Below are 20747 nucleotides of genomic sequence, written 5' to 3'. Positions count from 1 at the left end.
TTTAAACTTAGAAAAAACAATTAATTAAGCAAGGGTGGTGGCAGTCATAAAGTAGATAATTTCTAAGGTTCCTTTCAGCTTTATCATTTAGATCTCCATGACATACCCTGTCAAGAACTGCAGATTAGTGCTTTGCTCTTCTCAACCTAAGAGTTCATTCTCTGATAGTTGATGTCCTTGTTAGAGACTGTTAGTGTGGCCCACAGCACAGTAAGGCAGAAGTAAGTCTTGGTAAAACAAATCCCCCCTTCCATATGTTGGGAGAGGCAAGTAGGTGCTGCCCACTGGCTTAATCTACAATGGCTCCCAGAAATTGGACTCTAGTGGTCAGTAGGGTCTACTTAGTTCAGATAACTATCTATAACCAGCAGTACTTGGTGGAGTTCTAGGACTTGGGAACTTAGGAAGGCTTCAAGAGCATTTGGTGAATAGTAAATTCTGCTGCTGAGTGATTATCTTCAGCTGCCTCTATTACTGTGTCTCACTTCTCACTCTCATAGTCAAACTTCTTGAAATTGTTCGCACTTAACTGTTTCCACTTGCTCATCTCCAACTCTCTCCTTGCCCACTGACATTTGAATTCTGGCTCCTTCATTCCCCTTTAAAGCCCCTGTCAAAATCATGAGGGACCTCCTAGTTACTAAATCAAATGGACATTCTAGGTCTTCTCTGATTATTTTTCTCTTAAAAGTATCTCTTTGGCATTACCCACCTCTGAGTTTTCTTCTGTATTCCTAGTCGTGGTTTCTCAATTTCCTTTGAATCATTCTCTTCCTATGAGTATCCCTTAAATGTTGGCCCTTGGAGTTCTGTCCTTGGCCTTTAACTATTCCCATGCTGTATGGCATCCCTGGACTGTATCATCCATTATTTGGACTTTAAGTACTGCCTTGGTTATGGATGACTTCCAAATCTCATCTCTCTCTCCTGAGCTCCAGATTCATGTTTCCAATTTCCCACCAGATACCCCACAGCAGGTATGTTCCTAACAAGTGAGCAGCCAGGGCAAGAGTATTCACACTCCTCTCAAACAGCCACTTTTTGGGCTGCTCCTTGGGCTTAGGGGTATTGCACAATGGTAGTGAGGTCCACCATCAGGATGACCTATACAAGAGGTGTATCTTTGGGCCTGAAGTGGACTCAGGCCATTTGGGAGGGGATTTGGGAATCCCAGAAATATGAAATATAGCAGGTCTGAAAGTGGGGGCGTGAGCTCTGGGTAGTCACGTCCCTTTAGTCACAAAGAAAGGCTTTGTTTAGAGTTCCAGGGAGGGGCACTTGGGTGGCTCAGTGGTTGAATGTCTGCCTTGGGCTCAGGTGGTGATCCCGGGGTGCTGGGATCGAGTCCCTCATCAGGCTCCCCATGGGGAGCCTGCTTCTCCCCCTGCCTATGTGTCTTTCTCTGTGTCTTACATGAATAAATAAAATCTTAAAAAAATAAAATAGTTCCAGGGTGAGGGCCATCTAAAGCATGAGGTCTAGGGCAAGGCCCCCAATTTCCCAAGTGTAAGGAATTTAACTGCTCCCACACTACCTTAAACTCATTCACAGATCTGAATTTATCATCTACCTTTTCCCTCTCTTCTTTTACTGTCTATACAACCTCTTCATCCTTTTCTATTCCACATCTAAGCAAACAGCACTGCCAATCTTTTGCTTTAGTCATGAATCTGGCAGTTGATTTATCTCCTAAACATCTTTAGGATTTGTCTGTCCTCACTTCATCAGCCCCACTTGCTAGTGCCTTATTATGGCTTCTCATCATTTGTCATCTGGGCTCACTTCCACCAGTTTTCTTTCAAGTCCATTTCGGAGGAGTAAACCTTGTCAATTTCTGCGTAATTTAGGTTTAGGGTGGTAGTGGGAGGGTGGAGGAGGGAATGGTGGTGCTAGAAGGCTCTTTTATCTAATGCTAAGCAAGGCTTAAGTGACTCCAGAAGTATAATCTTCTAGCCACCAGCATCAGGACCCCCTGAGGAGCTTGTTAAAATGCAGACTCCCAGATGCTACCCCAGACTTAACTGAATTAGACTCTTTGTGAGACCTAGAATGTGTATCTTTTTTTTCTCTTTAGAATGTGTATCTTCAACAACCTTTGCTGGATGCCACTGGATTGTGGTTTCTGAAAGAACTTAATGAAAGCAACTTTTCTGTGCTCATGTCAGGAAGAGAAACAATACTCTTCTCAGAGAGAATCTTTGTGGCTCTCCAGATAACCAGCACTAGAGAAAGAAGAATGAAGACATAGTTTAGAGAAAACAATGTTACCCTTTAGAATTCTGAATGTCTCTGCCACACCAGTTAGGCCAAATGAGCAACTCAGTAACGCTTAAAAACATTAAAAAAAAAATGGGGCGACTGATCCCTCCATGAAGCCAAAGTTCAATACAAGAACAATACACTGTATTTGCTAAGCAGAACAATTCAATAGTGGAATTAGGGCAGTTGATCTCTTTTTCAAAGTTTAATGGCTGACCAAGTGGGGCTTCTGATCTTACTAAAAGCATTCCAGTTTGAACTCTGGGCAAAGTCTGTTGAGGTGGTCTTAGGGACAGTTCTTTCATTCAACAGACACACATTTTAGCATCTACTCTTGGCAGGCACTGTGCAAGATGGTGGGATTACGGTTAGGTATAACCTTCAGTTGACTTCTGGGCTATAGCAGTGCTTGCGGTAGAGAAGACAGATGTGGGTGTGTCCAGATTGGGTGGAGGCTGGTGGCATCAGAGGTAAAAGAATTCACCTGAGGCAGAACAAAGGTGATAGAAGTTTATTGAATTTCCAGTTAGCTGGTCAGGAAAGCAAAGGAGAGACTGTCAGGAGGCAGTGTTGGGCTGTAGTTTAGGAGGTGGTGAGGAGGGATGGGAACATGGAATTTTCGTGTTTGGGTACCTGTGCCCGGTTGCAGGTAGCCCATTCCTCAGCTTAGGTCTATGGCTATTTTCAGGTGGGTCGCCTAATGAGTCTGTTTGCATTCAGTCCCCTGGTCACTGTGGGCACCTCTGCCCGACTCAGGTTTCCAAGTGCTTATTATGCCTGTTGCCTAAAAGTGGCCTCTACAACTAATTCTCCGGTGAATCTTAAAAAAAAAAAAGTTATTTGGCCTGGAGTATAGAATCCGAACAAAAAAAAAAAAAAAAAAAAAAAGACACAAGAGAATTAATCACCCCTTTAGGAATGCCAATCAGGTTCAGGTGCACATTTCACAGCAGTTTTTTTTTTTTTTTTTTTTTTTTAAGCTATCTCAGGTTCATCTCAAGCCGCACAGCTGTTCTGAAAAAAAAAAAAAAACAAGAAACAAAAAACAAAAAAACCCAGAAGGTAGAGTTAGGATTCAACCCTGAGCTTCACACCCTAAGGGCTCCCGGATCTGGAGGGTGTAAAGGATCGACTGTAAAGACCTTTAAGACCTTTAAGATAGGGATCCCTGGGTGGCGCAGCGGTTTGGCGCCTGCCTTTGGCCCGGGGCGCGATCCTGGAGACCCGGGATCGAATCCCACGTCGGGCTCCCGGTGCATGGAGCCTGCTTCTCCCTCTGCCTGTGTCTCTGCCTCTCTCTCTCTCTCTGTGACTGTCATAAATAAATAAATAAAAAAAAATTAAAAAAAAAAAAAAAAAAGACCTTTAAGATAACACAGGCCGGTGATCCTGGAGACCCGGGATCGAGTCCCGCATCGGGCTCCCTGCATGGAGCCTGCTCCTCCCCCTGCCTGTGTCTCTGCCTCTCTCTGTGTGTCCAATGAACGAATGAATGAATGGATGAATGAATGAATGAATAATAAATCTTAAAAAAAAAAAAAAATACAGGCCGGGGTCCCTCCAGACTTAAAACTGGATCTCTCGCGAAAAGGGAAGGGTGGGGAGTCCCCGCAGAGGGAGCTTTTACAGAACTCCTCCCCTTACTTCGCAGAGCCACGTTCGTAACCGCCCTGCTGCCCGCGCAGGGATTCCCAAGCCGGGTCTCGGGCTTTCCCGCGATGACCTCGCAAGCCCTCCAGGTCTCCAGTTCCCCAGGACGCCGCTCGCAGAGGCCCCGGGGAACGGCGTCCCCCCGCGCACCGGGAGCGGGGGCGTCCGGCCAACGCTGAGCCCCAACGCGCCGGAGCCCACGCGCGCGGACGGGTAACCGCGAAGGGAACCTTTAATCCTTTAATCCGTCGCGGGGCCGACTCCTTGCGTCCGCAGCCGCGGCTGCCGGAGTCGACGAGGCCCACGTCGCCGGGCGCCACCTCCTCCCCGAAGTCCTCCAGGCGACAGTCCTCGGCGACAGGCCCCGGGGGCCTGGGGGGAGGGCGGGAACCGGCGCAGAGCCCCGTGCCCGCGGGCGGGAGGGCGCGCCCAGGATCTTGATCCCGCTCGAGCCTTCCCGGGAGCTCCGCCCCGCGCCGCCGGCCCTCGGGGTTCCAAGGCGTCGCGCCGGAAGTGACCTCACGACGGCGGCGTGGAGACGCGGGGCGCTTCCGGCCGCGGCTGCGGGGGTGGGTGTGGAGGAGCCCGTCGAGCCTCCCGGTGTCGGCGGGTGCGTGGCGGGCCCCGCTGGGCGCGGCGTGCGGAGGCGGCGCTCGGCCGGCGTGGAGGTGGGCGCGAGGGGGCGGCGGGGCGGCGGGCGCTGGCGGGAGGGGGCTTCCGGGGCTGCCGGGCGGCTTTGCTTTTGGCTTCGCGGTTCCAGGCCTCGTAGAGGTGCGTGGAGGCGCGCGCGCGGGCTGGGGGCCGGGTGCGGGGCGCTGCCTCGGCGGGGGGTGTGTGGTTGGGGGGGCAGGTCGAGGGCCGCAGGAGCGTGAGCGCGGGGGCCCTCGGCTTCGCCCGGGCACGGCCGCGGCAGCTCGCCCACTCTTTGCTCCTTGCCCGGTGTCGCCCTGCACAATGGAGCGCGGTGGCTCGGAGCTGCGCGCGCCGGTGCCACGTCCCTGAGCCGAAGCCCCTGCGGGCGGAGGTGTGTTGGGGGGGTCTCAGGCGCAAGGGCGGCTGAGGACGTGACACCGGCCAGGTTCGCGGCTTCGTGATTCTTTCCAGGTGCAGGCGCTCTTTGTGTGATAACCGAGTGAATTTTTATCAGTAGTAACCGGCTCGTCGAATGGCTTGTGCAAGGCGGGGCACAGCGCTTGGCCAGTCGGTTTTCAATGAATCTCTCCCAATTCCAGACCCGGGAGGGGTCCCCGCAGCCCTCTCCCGCGGTTACGGATGAGGAATCAGTGGTTTTTGTTCTCTCCCCTCTCCACAGACTAAACCGATCGCGGGTCTGCTGCCCTATACAGGTCTTAACTTCCATCAGAACAGAATTGTCTCTGAGCAGGTTAGTATTGCACCTGGAAACCTCAGGTGGATTCTAGTTTTTTTTTTTTTTAATTATTTTTTAAAAGATTTTATTTATTCATGAAAGACACATACACAGAGGGGCAGAGACACAGGCAGAGGGAGAAGCAGGCTCCCTGCAAGGAGACTGACGTGGGACTCGATCCCAGGACCCCGGGGTCAGCCCTGAGCCAAAGGCAGACGTTCAACCGCTTAGCGGTTCAACCCAGGCTTGATTGATTGATTGATTGGTGAATGGCAGATTAGATGTACTCAATTCAAAATTCCTGTTTGTTTCTCTGTAGGGAAGGAAGATGGTTACAAGTAATGAACTTTGTGACTACTAAGAATTTTTTTTTTTTTCATTTTTTTAAATTTTTTATTTATTTATGATAGTCACACAGAGAGAGAGAGAGAGGCAGAGACACAGGCAGAGGGAGAAGCAGGCTCCATGCACCGGGAGCCCGACGTGGGATTCGATCCCGGGTCTCCAGGATCGCGCCCTGGGCCAAAGGCAGGCGCCAAACCGCTGCGCCACCCAGGGATCCCTTTTTTTTTTTTTTTTTTTTTTTTTTTTTTGATAGGGCTGTGGGACTAGCAAAGTGTGTTTCAAACTTTTTTTGACCCAGGACCAACAGCTGGATACATTATTACATTATGACTTAATGTGCTCCCAGCATGCACAGGGTACACACACACACCCCTCCCAAAGGTTTACCCTTTCTGCATAGGATGCTGGTTTACATTTTCTATTTCATTAAAACAGAAAAAGTTGATTGTAACTCACCAAATTGACTGCTAATGTGTCTGACCGCTAAAGAACTGTAGTGTAAAAAACAAAGGACTGGAAAATGTTTAAAGTGTTTGTGGGGGGAGGATCCCTGGGTGGCTCAGCGGTTTAGTGCCTGCCTTTGGCCCAGGCAGGGCCTGATCTTGGGGTCCCGGAATCGAGTTCTGCCTTGGGCTCTCTGCATGGAGCCTGCTTCTCTCTCTGCTTGTGTCTGCCTCTCTCTCTCTCTGTGTCTATCATGAATAAATAAGTAAAATCTAAAAAAAAAAAAAAAAAGTATTTGTGATTCCTGAGGTGCTGTAATTAATGCAAAGTAGAAAATGTGTCATTTTTCCGTTCTTAATAGCCAGAGTAGCAGGGTTGCTAGAGTTATAAATTCTGCCAGAAGAGGACATTCAAATGATATCTCAAAGGAATAGAATGAGAGTGTGTCGAATTTTAGTAAGGCATCAGTTAAAGTCTTTTATGATGACCTGGTGGGTGAGTTAGGGGATTTTGCCAGATTGTGGTGAAATTGGATGGAATCATGGTTTTGAGCACCTATGTCTGGAGGGGTTTGATTTATGGGTACAACTTGCAGTTGGGATTCTGCCGAGTTGAGTCTGTATCCCTTTTCTTTATATACAGTATTTACAGCCTATCTGGAAGGTGTGCTTACCAGATTTGTTGCCTTTATGAAGTGGAGAGAGAATCTGGTTAATCTCAAGATTTGCCTAGTGCAGTTTAATGAAATGTAAGGGTCATATACATGTCAGAAATTTCAGTTGAGTTAAAAAAAAAAATACGGGGATCCTTGGGTGGCGCAGCGGTTTGGCGCCTGCCTTTGGCCCAGGGCGCGATCCTGGAGACCTGGGATCGAATCCCACGTCAGGCTCCCTGTGCATGGAGCCTGCTTTCCCCTCTGCCTGTGTCTCTGCCTCCATCTCTCTCTCTCTCTCTCTCTCTCTCTCTCTCTGTGTGTGTGACTATCATAAATTAAAAAAAAAATGCAATTATATAAGTTAATGAAGGTAGAGATGTGACTTAGAAGGTTCAAGTGGAGTCTCAGTCGTCGGAATCAGTGATGTGGTTAGGCTTTGAGAATTGAGAATCCAGTCTACGGCCATACCACCCTGAACGCGCCCGATCTCGTCTGATCTCGAGAATTGAGAATCCGGTAGCCCGGGTGGCTCAGGGGTTTGGTGCCGCCTTCAGCCCAGGGCGTGATCCTGGAGACCCAGGATCGAGTCCCACGTCGGGCTCCCTGCATGGAGCCTGCTTCTCTCTCTCTGTGTGTCTCTCATGGATAAATAAATTAAAAAAAAAAAAGAATTGAAAATCTAGTACCTGTGGTAGTAGATTGCTTTAGGAGAATGTAGAAGAAAGGAAGGTTGACCCTAACACTGGCTGGCTCCATCCTGGAGTATTAGCTTTATGTTTGGGTACTCTACAGAAGTAAATTAATTTTGGGATAGAATTTAAAAGGAGTTGGATTTGTTAAATTTTCAAAAGTGATTTTTTTTATTGGCTGTCCAAAGATACAGTGGAGTTGCTTTGGCATGAATGATTCTTTTTCCCTCGTCACTCAGGTCTCAAAATTTTTTGACATGTAAATATTAACTTTAAAAAATAAATGCAAAGTTATCTAAAAACACTTTTTTATTTTTATTTATTTATTTATTTATTAGATTTTTATTTATTTTGATAGTCTCACACACACACACACACAGAGGCAGAGACATAGGCAGAGGGAGAAGCAGGCTCCATGCACCGGGAGCCCGACGTGGGATTCGATCCCGGGTCTCCAGGATCGCACCCTGGGCCAAAGGCAGGCGCTAAACCGCTGCGCCACCCAGGGATCCCCCTAAGTACACTTAAAAAAAAATATTTTATTTATTTGAAAGAGTATAAGCAGGAGGAGTTGCAGAAGCAGAGTGAGAAGCAGGCTTCCTACTAAGCAGGGATCCCGATGTGGGGCTGGATCCCAGGACCATGGGATCGTGACCCGAGTTGAAGGCAGACACTTACCTGGCTGAGCCACCCAGGCGCCCCTAAATCACACAATTTTATTTATTTATTTATTTAAGTTGGCTCCATACCCAGTGTGGGGCTGGAACTTAGAGCTTCAAGATCAAGAGCCAGATGCTCTACTGACTGAGCCAGCTAGGTGCCCCCTGATGTTTTTAAAATATATTTTTTTAAAATATAAAAAAAATTGGAGAGAAAGAGAAAGCACACGTGGGGGCTGGGGAGAGGGAGAAGCAGACTCCCCTGCTGAGTAGGGAGCCTGATGTGGGACTTGATCCCCGGACCCTGAGATCATGATTTGAATCAAAGGCAGACACTTAACTGGGCCACTGAAGTGCCCCTAGCTTTTTTTTTATATTAAAACAACCCTTTAGGGTATGTATAAATGGTGTATTATGTTACTTGAATTTAGGATGTTAAACCAATCTTGTATTTTGGAATGAGGGCCCCCCCCCCCCTTAGTAATGGTGTGTATATTAATCCATGTTGCTGAATTTAGTTTGCTAATACTTTGTTAAGGATTTTCGTGTCTGTTCATGAGGGATACTGAAGTTTTCTTATGATGTCTTTGACTTTAGTAACAGCAATAATACCCTCATAAAATGAGCTGGAAATGCTGCTTTCTCTGTTTTCTGAGTTTGTATAGCATTTTTTATTTCTCTTATGTTTGATAGAATTTACCAGTGAAGTCTTCTGGGCTTAGGCTTTTTTTTTGTGGGAATATTTTATTTTATTTTATTTTATTTTATTTTATTTTATTTTATTTTATTTTATTTTATTTTATTTTATTTTATTTTATTTATTTTATTTATTTTATTTATTTTATTTATTTTATTTTATTTTATTTTATTTTATTTTATTTTATTTTATTTTATTTTATTTTATTTTATTTTATTTTATTTTAAATATTTTATTTATTCATGAGAGACAGAGAGAGAGAGAGAGGCAGAGACACAGGCAGAGGGAGAAGCAGGCTCCATGCAAGGAGCCTGATGTGGGACTCGATCCTGGATTTCCAGGATCACACCCCAGGCTGCAGGCAGCGCTAAACCGCTGCGCCACCGCTGCTGCCCTGTGGGAATATTTTAAATTACTAATTCAGTTTCTTAATTTAAGATTCATTTATTTGAGAGAGCATGCAGGTATAGGGAGAGGGGCAAAGCGAGAGGGAAGGAGAATCTCAAACGGACTCCTCGCAGGGCATAGAGTCAGAATGGGCCCTGAGCTTGAGATCATGACTTGAGCCGAAATCAAGAGCTAGAAGCTTAAACGAAGAGCCACCTAGGTGCCCCACTGTTTTTTTTAAGTTTGTTTATTTATAATCTCTACACCCAGCATAGGGCTTGAGCTGAGGACCTCAAGATCAAGAGAGTCACATGCTCTATTCACTGAGCCATCCAGGCACCCCTCGAATTCAGTTTTCTTTTTCTTTTTTTTTTTTTTTTGATTGATTGATTTATTTATGATAGAGAGAAGCAGAGACACAGGCAGAGGGAGAAGCAGGCTCCATCCTGGGAGCCCGACGTGGGACTCGATCCCGGGTCTCCAGGATCGCACCCTGGGCCAAAGGCAGGCGCTAAACCTCTGCGCCACCCAGGGATCCCCGAATTCAGTTTTCTTTACTTGATATAGGACTATCCAGATTTTCTATTTTTCAGTCATTTTTTGGTAATTTGTATTATTCTGGGGGATTTGTCTATTTCATACTTTTTCTTTTAAGACTTATCTATTTATTTTAGAGAACAAGAGTGCACGAGTGGGAGGGGGAGGGAGAGGGAGAGAGAATTTCAGGTGAACTTCACGCTGTGCTCGAGGCTGGTTCTCAGGACACCAGCCAAAATCAAGGTTGGTTCTCAGGACCCCAGCCAAAATCAAGAATCCAAGGCTCACCTGACTGAGCCACTGAGGCACCCTAAGTGGGGTTGTGTTCGAATAAAACTTGATTGGTAGTGGGCCCTATTTGGCCCATGGGCTATAGTTTTCAGACTCCTGTCCTAGAGTAACACATATTAGGATTGAAAGTCTTTGATTGATAATCCAGTTATGTGGGCTGATCAGGTTTATGAAAGTGTGGAAATTGATTCCCTTGCTTGCATATTTTTGCATAACGCTAAAGATATGTGTTTCAGTTTGAAAATTGGGACTTCATTTCCAAGATAGAATTTGTAGCTTTTGTAGTTGCATTTTTGTAGTTTTGTTTGGGTGAGAATCAAAGTGGCTGTCCCATAATGATTTTCTAGGGTTATAACTCAAGTTCCCTATCTGGTCAATATTTCTGTTTTTTTTTTTTTTTAAGATTTTATTTATGAGAGAATTTCTTTTTTTTTTTTTTTTTTTTTAAAGATTTTATTTATGAGAGAGAGAGAGAGAGAGATACAGGCAGAGGGAGAAGCAGGCTTCGTTCCGGGAGCCTGACCTGGGACTCGATCCCTGGACTCCACAATCAGGCCCTGGGCTGAAGGCGGTGCTAAATCGCTGAACCACTGGGCTGGGCTGCCCATCTATCTGGTCAATATTTTTGCTAAAAGGAGACATTTGAAATAAAATTAACTAATGATAAAAACTATATTGATTATCTCAATCTTCACAGTGGTTCTGTGAGGTGGTGGTATGATTGGTGTTAATTACCATTTTATAGTTGAGACAATTGAGACTCAAATTAGGATAATTTGCCCAGGTCATGGTAACGGAAATGGTGAAGTCCAGAAGTGAATGTGAGCCTATGATGCCTGACCTCAGAGATCTGTGCCCTTTTCACTATGCTGATTTTTATGGAAGATCTAGAATTAGTACTTGGATTGTACTAGATTTTTTTTTGGTACTAGATTTTTTTTTTTTTTAATGATTTCCACCAATCTCAAAATTTTGATTAAGCAGGTTTCTAGGTAAATGTGTGGAAAAATATCTGTTTTTTTCAGAAGCCTGTAACTAATCACTTACTCCTCTTCAGCTGTTGATTGTCCTTAGTGGACCAGAGTTTTTCCTTGGATCTGAATGATGTCTTTCTGATGTGGCAGATGAAATGGTAGTTGATTAGTCTGTAATTGGCAAGTTGTTCTTTTGTGGTTTATGAATTATTTTGGCAACTGCCTCAGTTGCACTATGGGTGGAAGATCATTTAGGGATACCTGACTTTGTTATCTGAAGACTTCTTATAAGGGAAATACAGAAAAGTCTCATCCTTAACAAGGAAAAAGTGATAGTTTAGCATTTGAGCAAAATAGTCCATAAATACTCTAGGGCTTCCGTGTAATATGGTCAGCATAAATGGGTACATTTGCCCCCACAAATACAAAAATGTTTAATTCTTGGGACTCCTGGGTGGCTCAGCAGTTTAGCCCCGGGAATGATCCCGGAGTCCTGGGATGGAGTTCCGCATCGGGCTCCCTGCATGGAACCTGCTTCTCTTTCTCTCTCTCTCTGCCTATGTCTCTGCCTCTCTTTCTCTGTCTCTCATGAATAAATAAGTAAGATCTTTTAAAAAAAGGTTTAATTCTTTATTTATAATAGTTCCCCCACCAAAGTGGAAATAACCCAATTGTTTATCAGCAGTAGGATGGGTGAATACTTTGAGGCATATAGAATACTATGTAGCCAGAGAAAGAATGAACTAACTATTGCTGCTTGTAACAACAAGGATGAATCTCACAGGTATAATATTGAGCAAAAGAACTTAAACCTTGGTTCTTTATGGAGAACCTTTATGATTCCATTTACATGAAGTTCAAAAACAGACTAATCTTTTGTGTTAGATGTCAGAATAGGGATCCCTGGGTGGCGCAGCGGTTTGGCGCCTGCCTTTGGCCCAGGGCGCGATCCCGGAGACCCGGGATCGAATCCCACATTGGGCTCCCGGTGCATGGAGCCTGCTTCTCCCTCTGCCTGTGTCTCTGTGCCTCTCTCTCTCTGTGACTATCATAAATAAATTAAAAAAAAAAAAATTAGATGTCAGAATAATGGCTGCTCTTGTGGGGACACAGTGGAATCTTTTCTGATGTTTGAAGTATTCGATGTCTTAAATGGAGGTTATATTGGTGAATTAGTATGCAAAAATTGATTCAGCTGTACACTTAGAATATGTAGACTTACTATATATATTATACCTTGATAGAAAAGAAGTAAGTACACAAAGAAGAGTAGAAAGCCCTTCCCACACAGACTAAACACTGCTTTTATTTTATTTTTAAAAGATTATATTTATCTATTCATGAGAGACACACACACACACACAGAGGCAGAGACAGAGAAGCAGGCTCCATGCAGGGGGCCTGATGTGGGACTTGATCCTGGGACTCCAGGATCATGCCTTGGGTAGAAGGCAGACACTAAACCACTGAGCCACCGAGGCGTCCTGAATAGTTACTTTTTAAAAAGCTTCTATTAATGTAGAAGTGGCAGTCCACATTTTGAAACTATTAAAAATTGGGATGCCTGGCTTAGGGATTGAGAGTCTGCCTTTGAATAAGAGTGTGATCCTGGGGTCTGGGATCAAGTCCCACATCAGTCTCCTGCAGGGGGCCTGTTTCTCTCTCTGCCTGTGTCTCTGCCTCTCTCTCTCTCTCTGTCTCTCTCTCTCATGAATAAATAAATAAAATCTTTAAGAAGGAAGGAAAGAAAGAAACTATTAAAAATTCTCAGTTATTAACAATATAAACTTGAATGTATGATATCAGTGTCTATTTAAAATTATAGTTGACAGGGATGCCGGGGTGGCTCAGTGGTTAAGCATCTGCCTTCAGCTCAGGGCGTGATCCTGGGGTCCCGGGATCGAGTCCCATGTCGGGCTCCCTGCATGGAGCCTGCTTCTCCCTCTGCCTGTGTCTCTGCCTCTCTCTCTCTCTCTCTCTCTCTCTCTCTCTCTCTGTGTGTGTCTCATGAATAAATAAATAAAATCTTAAAAAAAGAAAAAGACCAGCTGGGATTTTTATCAATATTTGTGTTTGATCTGTAGATCAATTTGGAGAGAATTGACAATGAGCCCTTTGCCTTACAAAGGTGGTGCATCTTTCCATTTATTTAGGTCATCTTAATTTTTCTCAGGGGTCTCGTATTGTTTTCATTATAGAAATTCTGCACGTGTTTCATTAGATTTAGTCCTAAGTACCTTATGTTTTTTAATACTATCATAAATAGTATTTAAAAATTTCATTTTTTTGTTGCTATTGTAAAGAATACAGTTTATTTTAATTCAGCATGTATCCTGTGACCTTGCTAAATTCTAATAGCAATTTTTTATTTGGTACATTTCTTAGGGTTTTCTACATACAGTCAATTGTATGGCTATAAATAAAGACCTTTTTGGAGAGGTGCCTGGGTGGCTCAATTAAGTGTCTACCTTTAGCTCAGGTCATGATCCTGGGGTCCTGGGATTGAGCCCCACCTGGGGCTCCCTGCTCAGTGGATAGCCTTCTTCTCCCTCTCCCTCTGCTTCTCTCCCAGCTTATGTGTGCAGTCTCTTTCTCTTTCAAATAAATAAAATCTTAATTTTTTTTTTTTTATGAGGTGCCTTGTTGGCTCAGTCAGTTAAGCGTCTGCCTTTGGCTTGGGTCATGGTCCCAGAGTCCTGGGATTGAGTCCCACACTGGGCTCTCTGCTCAGTGGGAAGCCTGCTTCTCTCTCTCTCCCTTCTATCTGCTGGTCTGTTCATTTGTACACTCTCTGTCAAATAAAATCTTAAAAACAAAAGTCATTTATGTAGTTCTTTTCAATATTTGTGCTTCTTTCTTTTTTGTTTTTAGATTTTATTTATTTACTCATGAGAGATACTCTAGAGAGAGGCAGAGGCATAGGCAAAGGGAGAGGGAGAAGCAGGCTATCCACTGAGCAGGGAGCCCAGATGTAGGACTTGATTTCTGAACTCTAGGGTCACACCCTGAGCGGAAAGCAGAGCTCAACCGCTGAGCCATCCACGTGTCCCTATTGTGTTTATTTCTTGTTTTATTGCAGAGTGGGATGTACAGTGTAATGTTGCTTAGAAGTGCTGAAAGTGAACATCCTTGCCTTGTCCTTAGTCTTGGGTAAAGGATTCATTATTTCAGCATTAACATGGTGTTATCTGTAATTGTTTTGTAGATACCACCACTACCCTTCTTGATATCATGAATAGGTGTTCAGTTTTGTTGGATTATCTTTATGCATTTATCTAAGATTTTATTTTTAAGTAATCTATATCCGATGTGGGGCTTGACCTTAGCCCCAATATTGAGAGTCGCATGCTTTACTGACTAAGCCAGCCGGGCGCCCCTATCTTTCTATATTTATTGATATCGTACATGATTTCCTCATTTATTTTGTTAATGCTGTAGAAGACATTGATTTTTTTTCTTTTTTTGATTTTTTTTCAATTAAACTTTTTATTTGAGATAATTGTAGATTTGTATGCACTTCTAAGGAATAATACAGAAAGATTTCATATACTTTTCCCAGTTTTTCTCATTGATAACATCTTCAAAAATTATAGTACCGTGTCACTACCAATCAAAGAACGGAATATTCCCATTACTACAAGGATCCTCCATATTGTCCTTTTTTTTTTTTTTGAAAGATTTTATTTATTCATGAGAGACAGAGACAGAGAGAGACAGAGAGGCAGAGACATAGAGGGAGAAGCAAGCTTCATGGAGGAAGCCTTACACAGGACTCCATCCTGGGACTGCAGGATCATGCCCTGAGCCAAAGGCAGAGGCTCAAGTGCTGAGCCACCCAGACATCCCCTTAATGTCCTTTTATTTTTATTTTTATTTTTTTTAAAGATTTATTTATTCATGATAGACACAGAAAGAGGCAGAGATACAGGAGGAAGGAGAAGCAGGCTCTATGCCGGGAGCCCGACGCGGTACCTGATCCCGGGACTCCAGGATCGCGCCCTCGGCCAAAGGCAGGCGCCAAACCACTGAGCCACCCAGGGATCCCCTTATTGTCCTTTTATAGCCATTCTCATTTTCCTCCTGCCTCCATCCCTTCCTAAACCCTGGAACCACTCATCTCCATGTCTTTAGTCATTTCTTTCTTTTCAAGATTTTATTTATTTATTTATTCATGACAGACACACACAGAGAGAGCCAGAGACACACAGGTAGAGGGAGAAGTAGGCTCCCTGCAGGGAGCCTGACGTGGGACTCAATCCCAGATCTCCAGGATCACACCTTGGGCTGAAGGCGGTGCTAAACCGCCAGGGCCACTGGGGCTGCCCTCTTTAGTCATTTCAGGAATGTTAACACAAATTGAATTATACAGAATGTACAGAATGTAATTTTGGGGAGTTGACTTTTTCACTTTTTCTCTGTGGTATGGATATACCACAGTTTAAGCATTCATCCATGGAAGGTCATGTGGGTTTTCTAGTTTGGGGCTATTAGTGTAAACTTAAGTCTTCATTTCCCTCGGATAAATGACCAGTGGTGCAGTTGCTGGGTCATGTAGCAGTTGCATGTTTATTTTTTTTATCGATTGCCAATTAAAAAAAAATTTAAAAAAATTTATTCATGAGAGAGGGAGAAGCAAGCTCCATGCAGGGAGCCTGACACGGTTCTCGATCCTGGGTTGAAGGTGGTGCTGAACAGCTGAGCCACTGGGGGCCCCAGTACATGAATCTTTAAGAAAAAAAAAATACTACACATTCTGTCACATCCTTAATTGAAGTAATAAAGTATGAAAAATAAAACTTGAGGGCGCCTGGGTGCCTCCCTTTGGCTCAGGTCGAGTGCTCAGGGTCTTAGGCTCAAGCCCTGGAGCAGGCTCCCTGCTCACTGGGAGTCTCCTTGTGCCTCTCCCTCTCCCTCTGCCCTCCTCCCAGTTGTAAGGTCTTAGATCTTTAAAAAAAAAAAAAAAAAAAGTTTATTTATTAGAGAATCTGCATGCACACAGGATGGAGGTGGGAGAGGGAGAGAAAGAACCCCAAGCAGACTCCCCACTGGGTGCAGAGCCCTGTCTCACAACCCCAGATTCTGTCCCACGACCCTGAGATCGTGAGCTGAGCTGAAATCAGACGTTGGATGCTTAATGGACTGAACTGCCCAGACGCCCCCAGAACGTGCATTATTAAGCAACACCTGGTTCAGAGCCTGACCTAGTTTCTGCTGAATTTAATGAAAGGTTTGTCTGTTTCTCAAGCTGTGTGTGGCTCCTTCTCTCGACAGTGGCCTTACATCAGAATCATGGCTACGGATTGGCTGGGCAGTATTGTGTCCATCAACTGTGGAGATAGCTTGGGAGTCTATCAGGGACGAGTGTCCGCGGTGGACCAGGTCAGCCAGACCATTTCTCTCACCCGGCCTTTCCACAATGGAGTGAAGTGCCTCGTGCCGGAAGTCACCTTCAGGTGAGTGTCTTCGCTGAGTTTTTCAGATCTAGTCTGGTGGTCTGTGGAGCTTGAGCCTAGGTCCAGTTGCCAGTATTCTCTTGCAGAGGACTGCATCTGAGTAGTCTTGTCAGGGGTGAGGTTTTATAGTCTTAACTCTTACAGGCTAGCGGCTGTTTTCAGCGTAGACTTTATGTCGTCATTAACTTTTAGCTAATAGATCAGGGTTTGTGAAACCTTTTCCTAATCTCTGTCAAACACTCAATATTCTTAATTAAAACAGTCAAATTCAGAATCATCTATTTTCTTAGGCTTTTATTATTTGTGTTTTATTGATCTCTCCCCCACCACCACATAAATGTATCTCTCTTTGTAGATTTGTATTATAATTTATCTCTGGAAGCACACTGTCGCCAGTAGCTAACGTCTGTAGTTACAGGAATGTAGTTTTCTTAGTTTTTGAGGATCTCAAGTTCAGTGGCCTTCACATCTCTATTTTCACCAGTTTTTCATAAAAATCTCCCTTTCTTAGGTTAAAACAAGAACAGTGGCAACAAACAACTGTCAGATAAGCGCTTCCTTGACTTTCGGAACAATACCTTCATTTAATCTTTTCTGTAGGAGTATCCATTCTTAATTTCTTTCCCCTTCTGAAGTCTCAATAGAAGACATACCCTTTGTGTTCAGGGCTACCCTTATCCCATATGCTTTATATACTCTCCTTTTTGGTCTCCTTTTTTTTTTTTTTTAATTTTTTAAAAAAATTTTTATTTATTTATGATCGTCACACACAGAGAGAGAGAGAGAGAGAGAGAGAGAGAGTCAGAGACATAGGCAGAGGGAGAAGCAGGCTCCATGCACCGGGAACCTGACGTGGGATTCGATCTTGGGTCTCCAGGATCGTGCCCTGGGCCAAAGGCAGGCGCCAAACCGCTGCGCCACCCAGGGATCCCTTTGGTCTCCTTTCATACCGTTCTCAGTCTCTTGTGTCTTCATTTTCAACCTTCATACCTGTTTTCCTCTTTGCATTTTTGTGACGCCCTCCCCAGCCTTCCCCCACAGTTCACACACTCCTGCACACCCATACGCACCAACATACCCACCACGCCTTGTGTGAGCCATCAGCTGTTGCCCTGTCATTTCCCTTCTCTTTATATATACCACAGTTCTTTCCAGAGCAAAATAGTCTGCTTTCATTCCCTTTGTGGCCTCATTCTCTAGTCTTTCCTTACCCCACTTTTCAAACTTCACCATCTTGTTGAACTCACTCTTGCCAAAGTTATAAATGACCTAATAGCCAAATCGAGTTGCAGTATCTTAATTTGAACCTTAATCTAGATGCTCCCTAACTATTGAAGTTCCCTCTTTTAGTTTCTCTGTTGCCTCTTTGGGTTTTCTTTTCATGTATTCCTCCGTTCCTTTACATCCACCTGACATGAGGCTCAATCTCAGGACTCTGGGCTCATGACTTGAGCCAAAGTCAGAGAAACTTAACTGACCAAGCCACTCAGGCTCCCAACAATAGGTCTCTTTAAAGGGCAGTGTTGGTGCCTGAGCCTTGTCCTTAAGTGCTCTACCACCTTTCCTCATTTTTGCCTCTATTTCAATGAAATGAAGCCCTGCCATTAAGAGGTACAGACTTCCAGTTATAAAATAAGTAAGACATAAGGATGTAAAGGACAACATAGGGAATATGGTCATTAATATAAAATAACTTTCAGGGTGCTTGAGTGGCTCAGTCAGTTAAGCATGGCTTTTAGCTCAGGTCATGATCCGAGGGGGTCCTGAGATTGAGCCCTGTATTGGGCTCCCTGCTCTGAGGGTGGGGACTGCTTCTCCCTCTCCCTCTGCCTACAGCTCCCCGTTTATGCTGTCTTTTTCTGTCAAATAAATACAATCTTTAAAAATATATATATAAAATAACTTTCTATGGTGACAGATATCACTAAACTTTTTGTGGTGATCATTTCGTGGTATATATAAATATCAGATCACTATGTTGTACACCTGGAATTAATATAATACTGTATGTCAACTATACTTCAATTAGGGGGAAAAATTACAGCTCTGCAAAAGTGTAACTGGTTGCTATTGATCCCAATTTCATCATTTTTATCACTCTCGTGCTTTGTCTTTTTTACATTGCTTGTGTTATTTTTTAACGTGATGAGATATCCATAACATATAGTTTATGTTTTGACCATTTTTCAGTATACAAATCAGTGGCATTAAGTATGTTCACGTATTGTGCACCTGTCACCACTATCCACCTCTAGAACTTTTCCATCCTCCCACACTGAAACTTCATACCCCATTAATACTAACTCTCCAATCTCTTCTTCCTCTAGCCCTAAAAACCACTTTTTTACTTTCTTTCTCTGAATTTGACTGTTTTAGGTATGTGAGATCATTTAATAATTGTCCTTTTGTGATGGTGTATTTTACTTAGCATAATGTCTTCAAGGTTCATCCATGTTATAGCATGTGTTAGAATTTCTCTCCTTTTAAAGGCTGAGTAAGTAAGTACTTCGCTGTATGTGCTGTGTTTTGTTTATCCATTCATCTTACAGGGGGCACTTGGGTTTGCACCTTTTGGCTATTATGGAGAATGCTGCTATGAATATTGGTGTGACACTTACATAGGCAAGTTTTGAGACTTGGACTCTTGTGTATTTCAGGGCAGGTGACATTACGGAATTAAAAATTCTGGAGATACCAGGTCCTGGAGAAAACCAGCATTTTGGAGACCTTCATCAGACAGAATTAGGCCCATCTGGTGTTGGGTACCAAGTGGGTATCAGCCAGAATGGCATGGGCAAGCTGGTGAAGAAGCCATCCTCTTCCAGCAGTGCTCCTCAGAATATCCCTAAGAGGACAGATGTGAAGAGTCAGGATGTTGCCATTTCCCCACAGCAGCAACAGTGCTCAAAGAGCTATGTGGACAGGCACACGGAATCCTTGAGTCAATCCAAAAGTTTCCGCCGTCGGCACAACTCTTGTAAGTTGGATCAAGTTGAGATTTCTTCTTAACCTTGTGTTTCAGGGCTATAAGCTCTTATCCACTGCCATTCTTTAAACAAATTCTTTATTACTCCAGTAAAAATGGATGCTGGCAGAGCTTCACAAAAATACAGCATGGTTGTCTTACTGCAGGGCTTGTCTCTCAGGATATTAAGGGAAAGAAAATAAGCTGTTAGAGACACCAGCTCCCTGCCCTCTCCTTCCACTTAACTTCCTTCAAGAAAAGTCAGTGACCTGCCTCAAGTTCATATAGATGAAAGCCATTATTGTCTTTAATCTGGTGACTGATGGAGGTAGTGGTGTGTGAGTTGAGTCTGCACTTGGCCATTGCTGGGGATTCTTGAATAACTTGTGATTTGACTCCCATCCTCAAGAAAAGAGGAGAAGGGACTCGCCTGCACATCTCTGTGATCAGTTTCTGACAGACTACAATTTTAAATTTACTGTATTCACTGTCCTTACTGACACATCAAGGAGAAAATGTATGAGTGTATTGATTGCCCAGTTTTGTTTGACACAAATTTTTGGATGCCATTTACTCACTATGGAACTAATTAGAATTAATTCACTAGAATTTGGTATGCTCTTTAACATATTCACTAAAATAATGGTATAAGAGTGAATTATAACAGATTCACTAGATTCACCAGTACCCTAGGATCATGACCTGAGCCGAAGGCAGATGCTCAACCATTGAGCCACTCAGGCGGTGCCTCCCCTCCTTTTTTAAAGATTTTATTTATTCATGAGAGAGACACAGAGAGAGGCAGAGACATAGGTAGAGGGAGAGACAACTTTCATTAGTAATTATTTCCTACATATTTTTTCTTTCTGTTGTTAATGTCTTACATTACTAAGGTAAATTTGTTACAATTACATTATTATTAATTAAAGTCTATTTCATTCTGATAACCTTAGTTTTTATCTACTGTTCCCATTGTAGGCTCCTGTCCAGCACAACACCTTATACTTAGTAATCATGTCTCCTCTTGTCCCTGGTGGTTTCTCAGACTCTTATTGGTTTTGGTGACCTAGACTATTTTGATGTACTGGTCAGGTATTTTGTAGAATATCCCTCAATTGGTATTTGATGTTTTTCTCATGATTAGATTGGGGTTATGTATTTGGGGGAAGATGACCACGGCGATATTATTTTCATCATGTCATATCAAGGTTATGTTATATCAACATGGTTTATGACATAATATTGACCTTGATAACCGGGCTGAGGGAGTGTGTAGGTCACATTTCTCTTGTAGAGTTCTCCCCACCCCCTTCTATATTAGGAGGAAGTGGACTGTGTGCAATCCACATTTAAAGAGTGGAAAGTTATGCAGG

The 20747-nt window shown here is 43.7% G+C and overlaps 1 protein-coding gene and 1 long non-coding RNA gene across 7 annotated transcripts in view; one reads left to right on the top strand and one right to left on the bottom strand.

The window, feature by feature from the left end:
* Window positions 1-2286: 2286 nt before the first annotated feature.
* Window positions 2287-4133, bottom strand: LOC144303563 (uncharacterized). Of its 3 annotated transcripts, none has more exons than XR_013370592.1 (3): window positions 3904-4129; window positions 2893-3273; window positions 2287-2743 (listed from the first exon to the last, which is right to left on the bottom strand). It is a non-coding gene; the product is annotated as an uncharacterized LOC144303563 (long non-coding RNA). The 3 variants fall into 3 exon arrangements; XR_013370591.1 differs by lacking the exon at window positions 2287-2743 and having other exon boundaries at window positions 2756-3079; window positions 3168-3273; window positions 3904-4131; XR_013370590.1 differs by lacking the exon at window positions 2287-2743 and having other exon boundaries at window positions 2756-3273; window positions 3904-4133.
* The window catches only part of EDC3 (enhancer of mRNA decapping 3), a 53743-nt gene continuing 36957 nt past the window's right edge, over window positions 3962-20747 (top strand). For 2 of the 4 annotated variants that reach the window (XM_077881917.1, XM_077881914.1), the window contains exons 1-4: window positions 4428-4577; window positions 5222-5293; window positions 16228-16409; window positions 19067-19386. In XM_077881917.1, the coding sequence (XP_077738043.1) occupies window positions 16246-16409; window positions 19067-19386 (484 nt within the window). In that variant the 5' untranslated portion in view covers window positions 4428-4577; window positions 5222-5293; window positions 16228-16245. Of the gene's footprint in view, window positions 4123-4427; window positions 4578-5221; window positions 5294-16227; window positions 16410-19066; window positions 19387-20747 lie in introns of those variants that run through there. The other 2 variants (XM_077881916.1, XM_077881918.1) reach the window with 2 other exon arrangements.

This window comes from Canis aureus, chromosome 32 (assembly GCF_053574225.1).
Source record: "Canis aureus isolate CA01 chromosome 32, VMU_Caureus_v.1.0, whole genome shotgun sequence".
NCBI classification, from domain to species: Eukaryota; Metazoa; Chordata; class Mammalia; order Carnivora; family Canidae; genus Canis; species Canis aureus.
The sequence above is the reverse complement of the archived record's forward strand: the minus strand, read 5'-3'. Positions and strand labels throughout refer to the sequence as shown.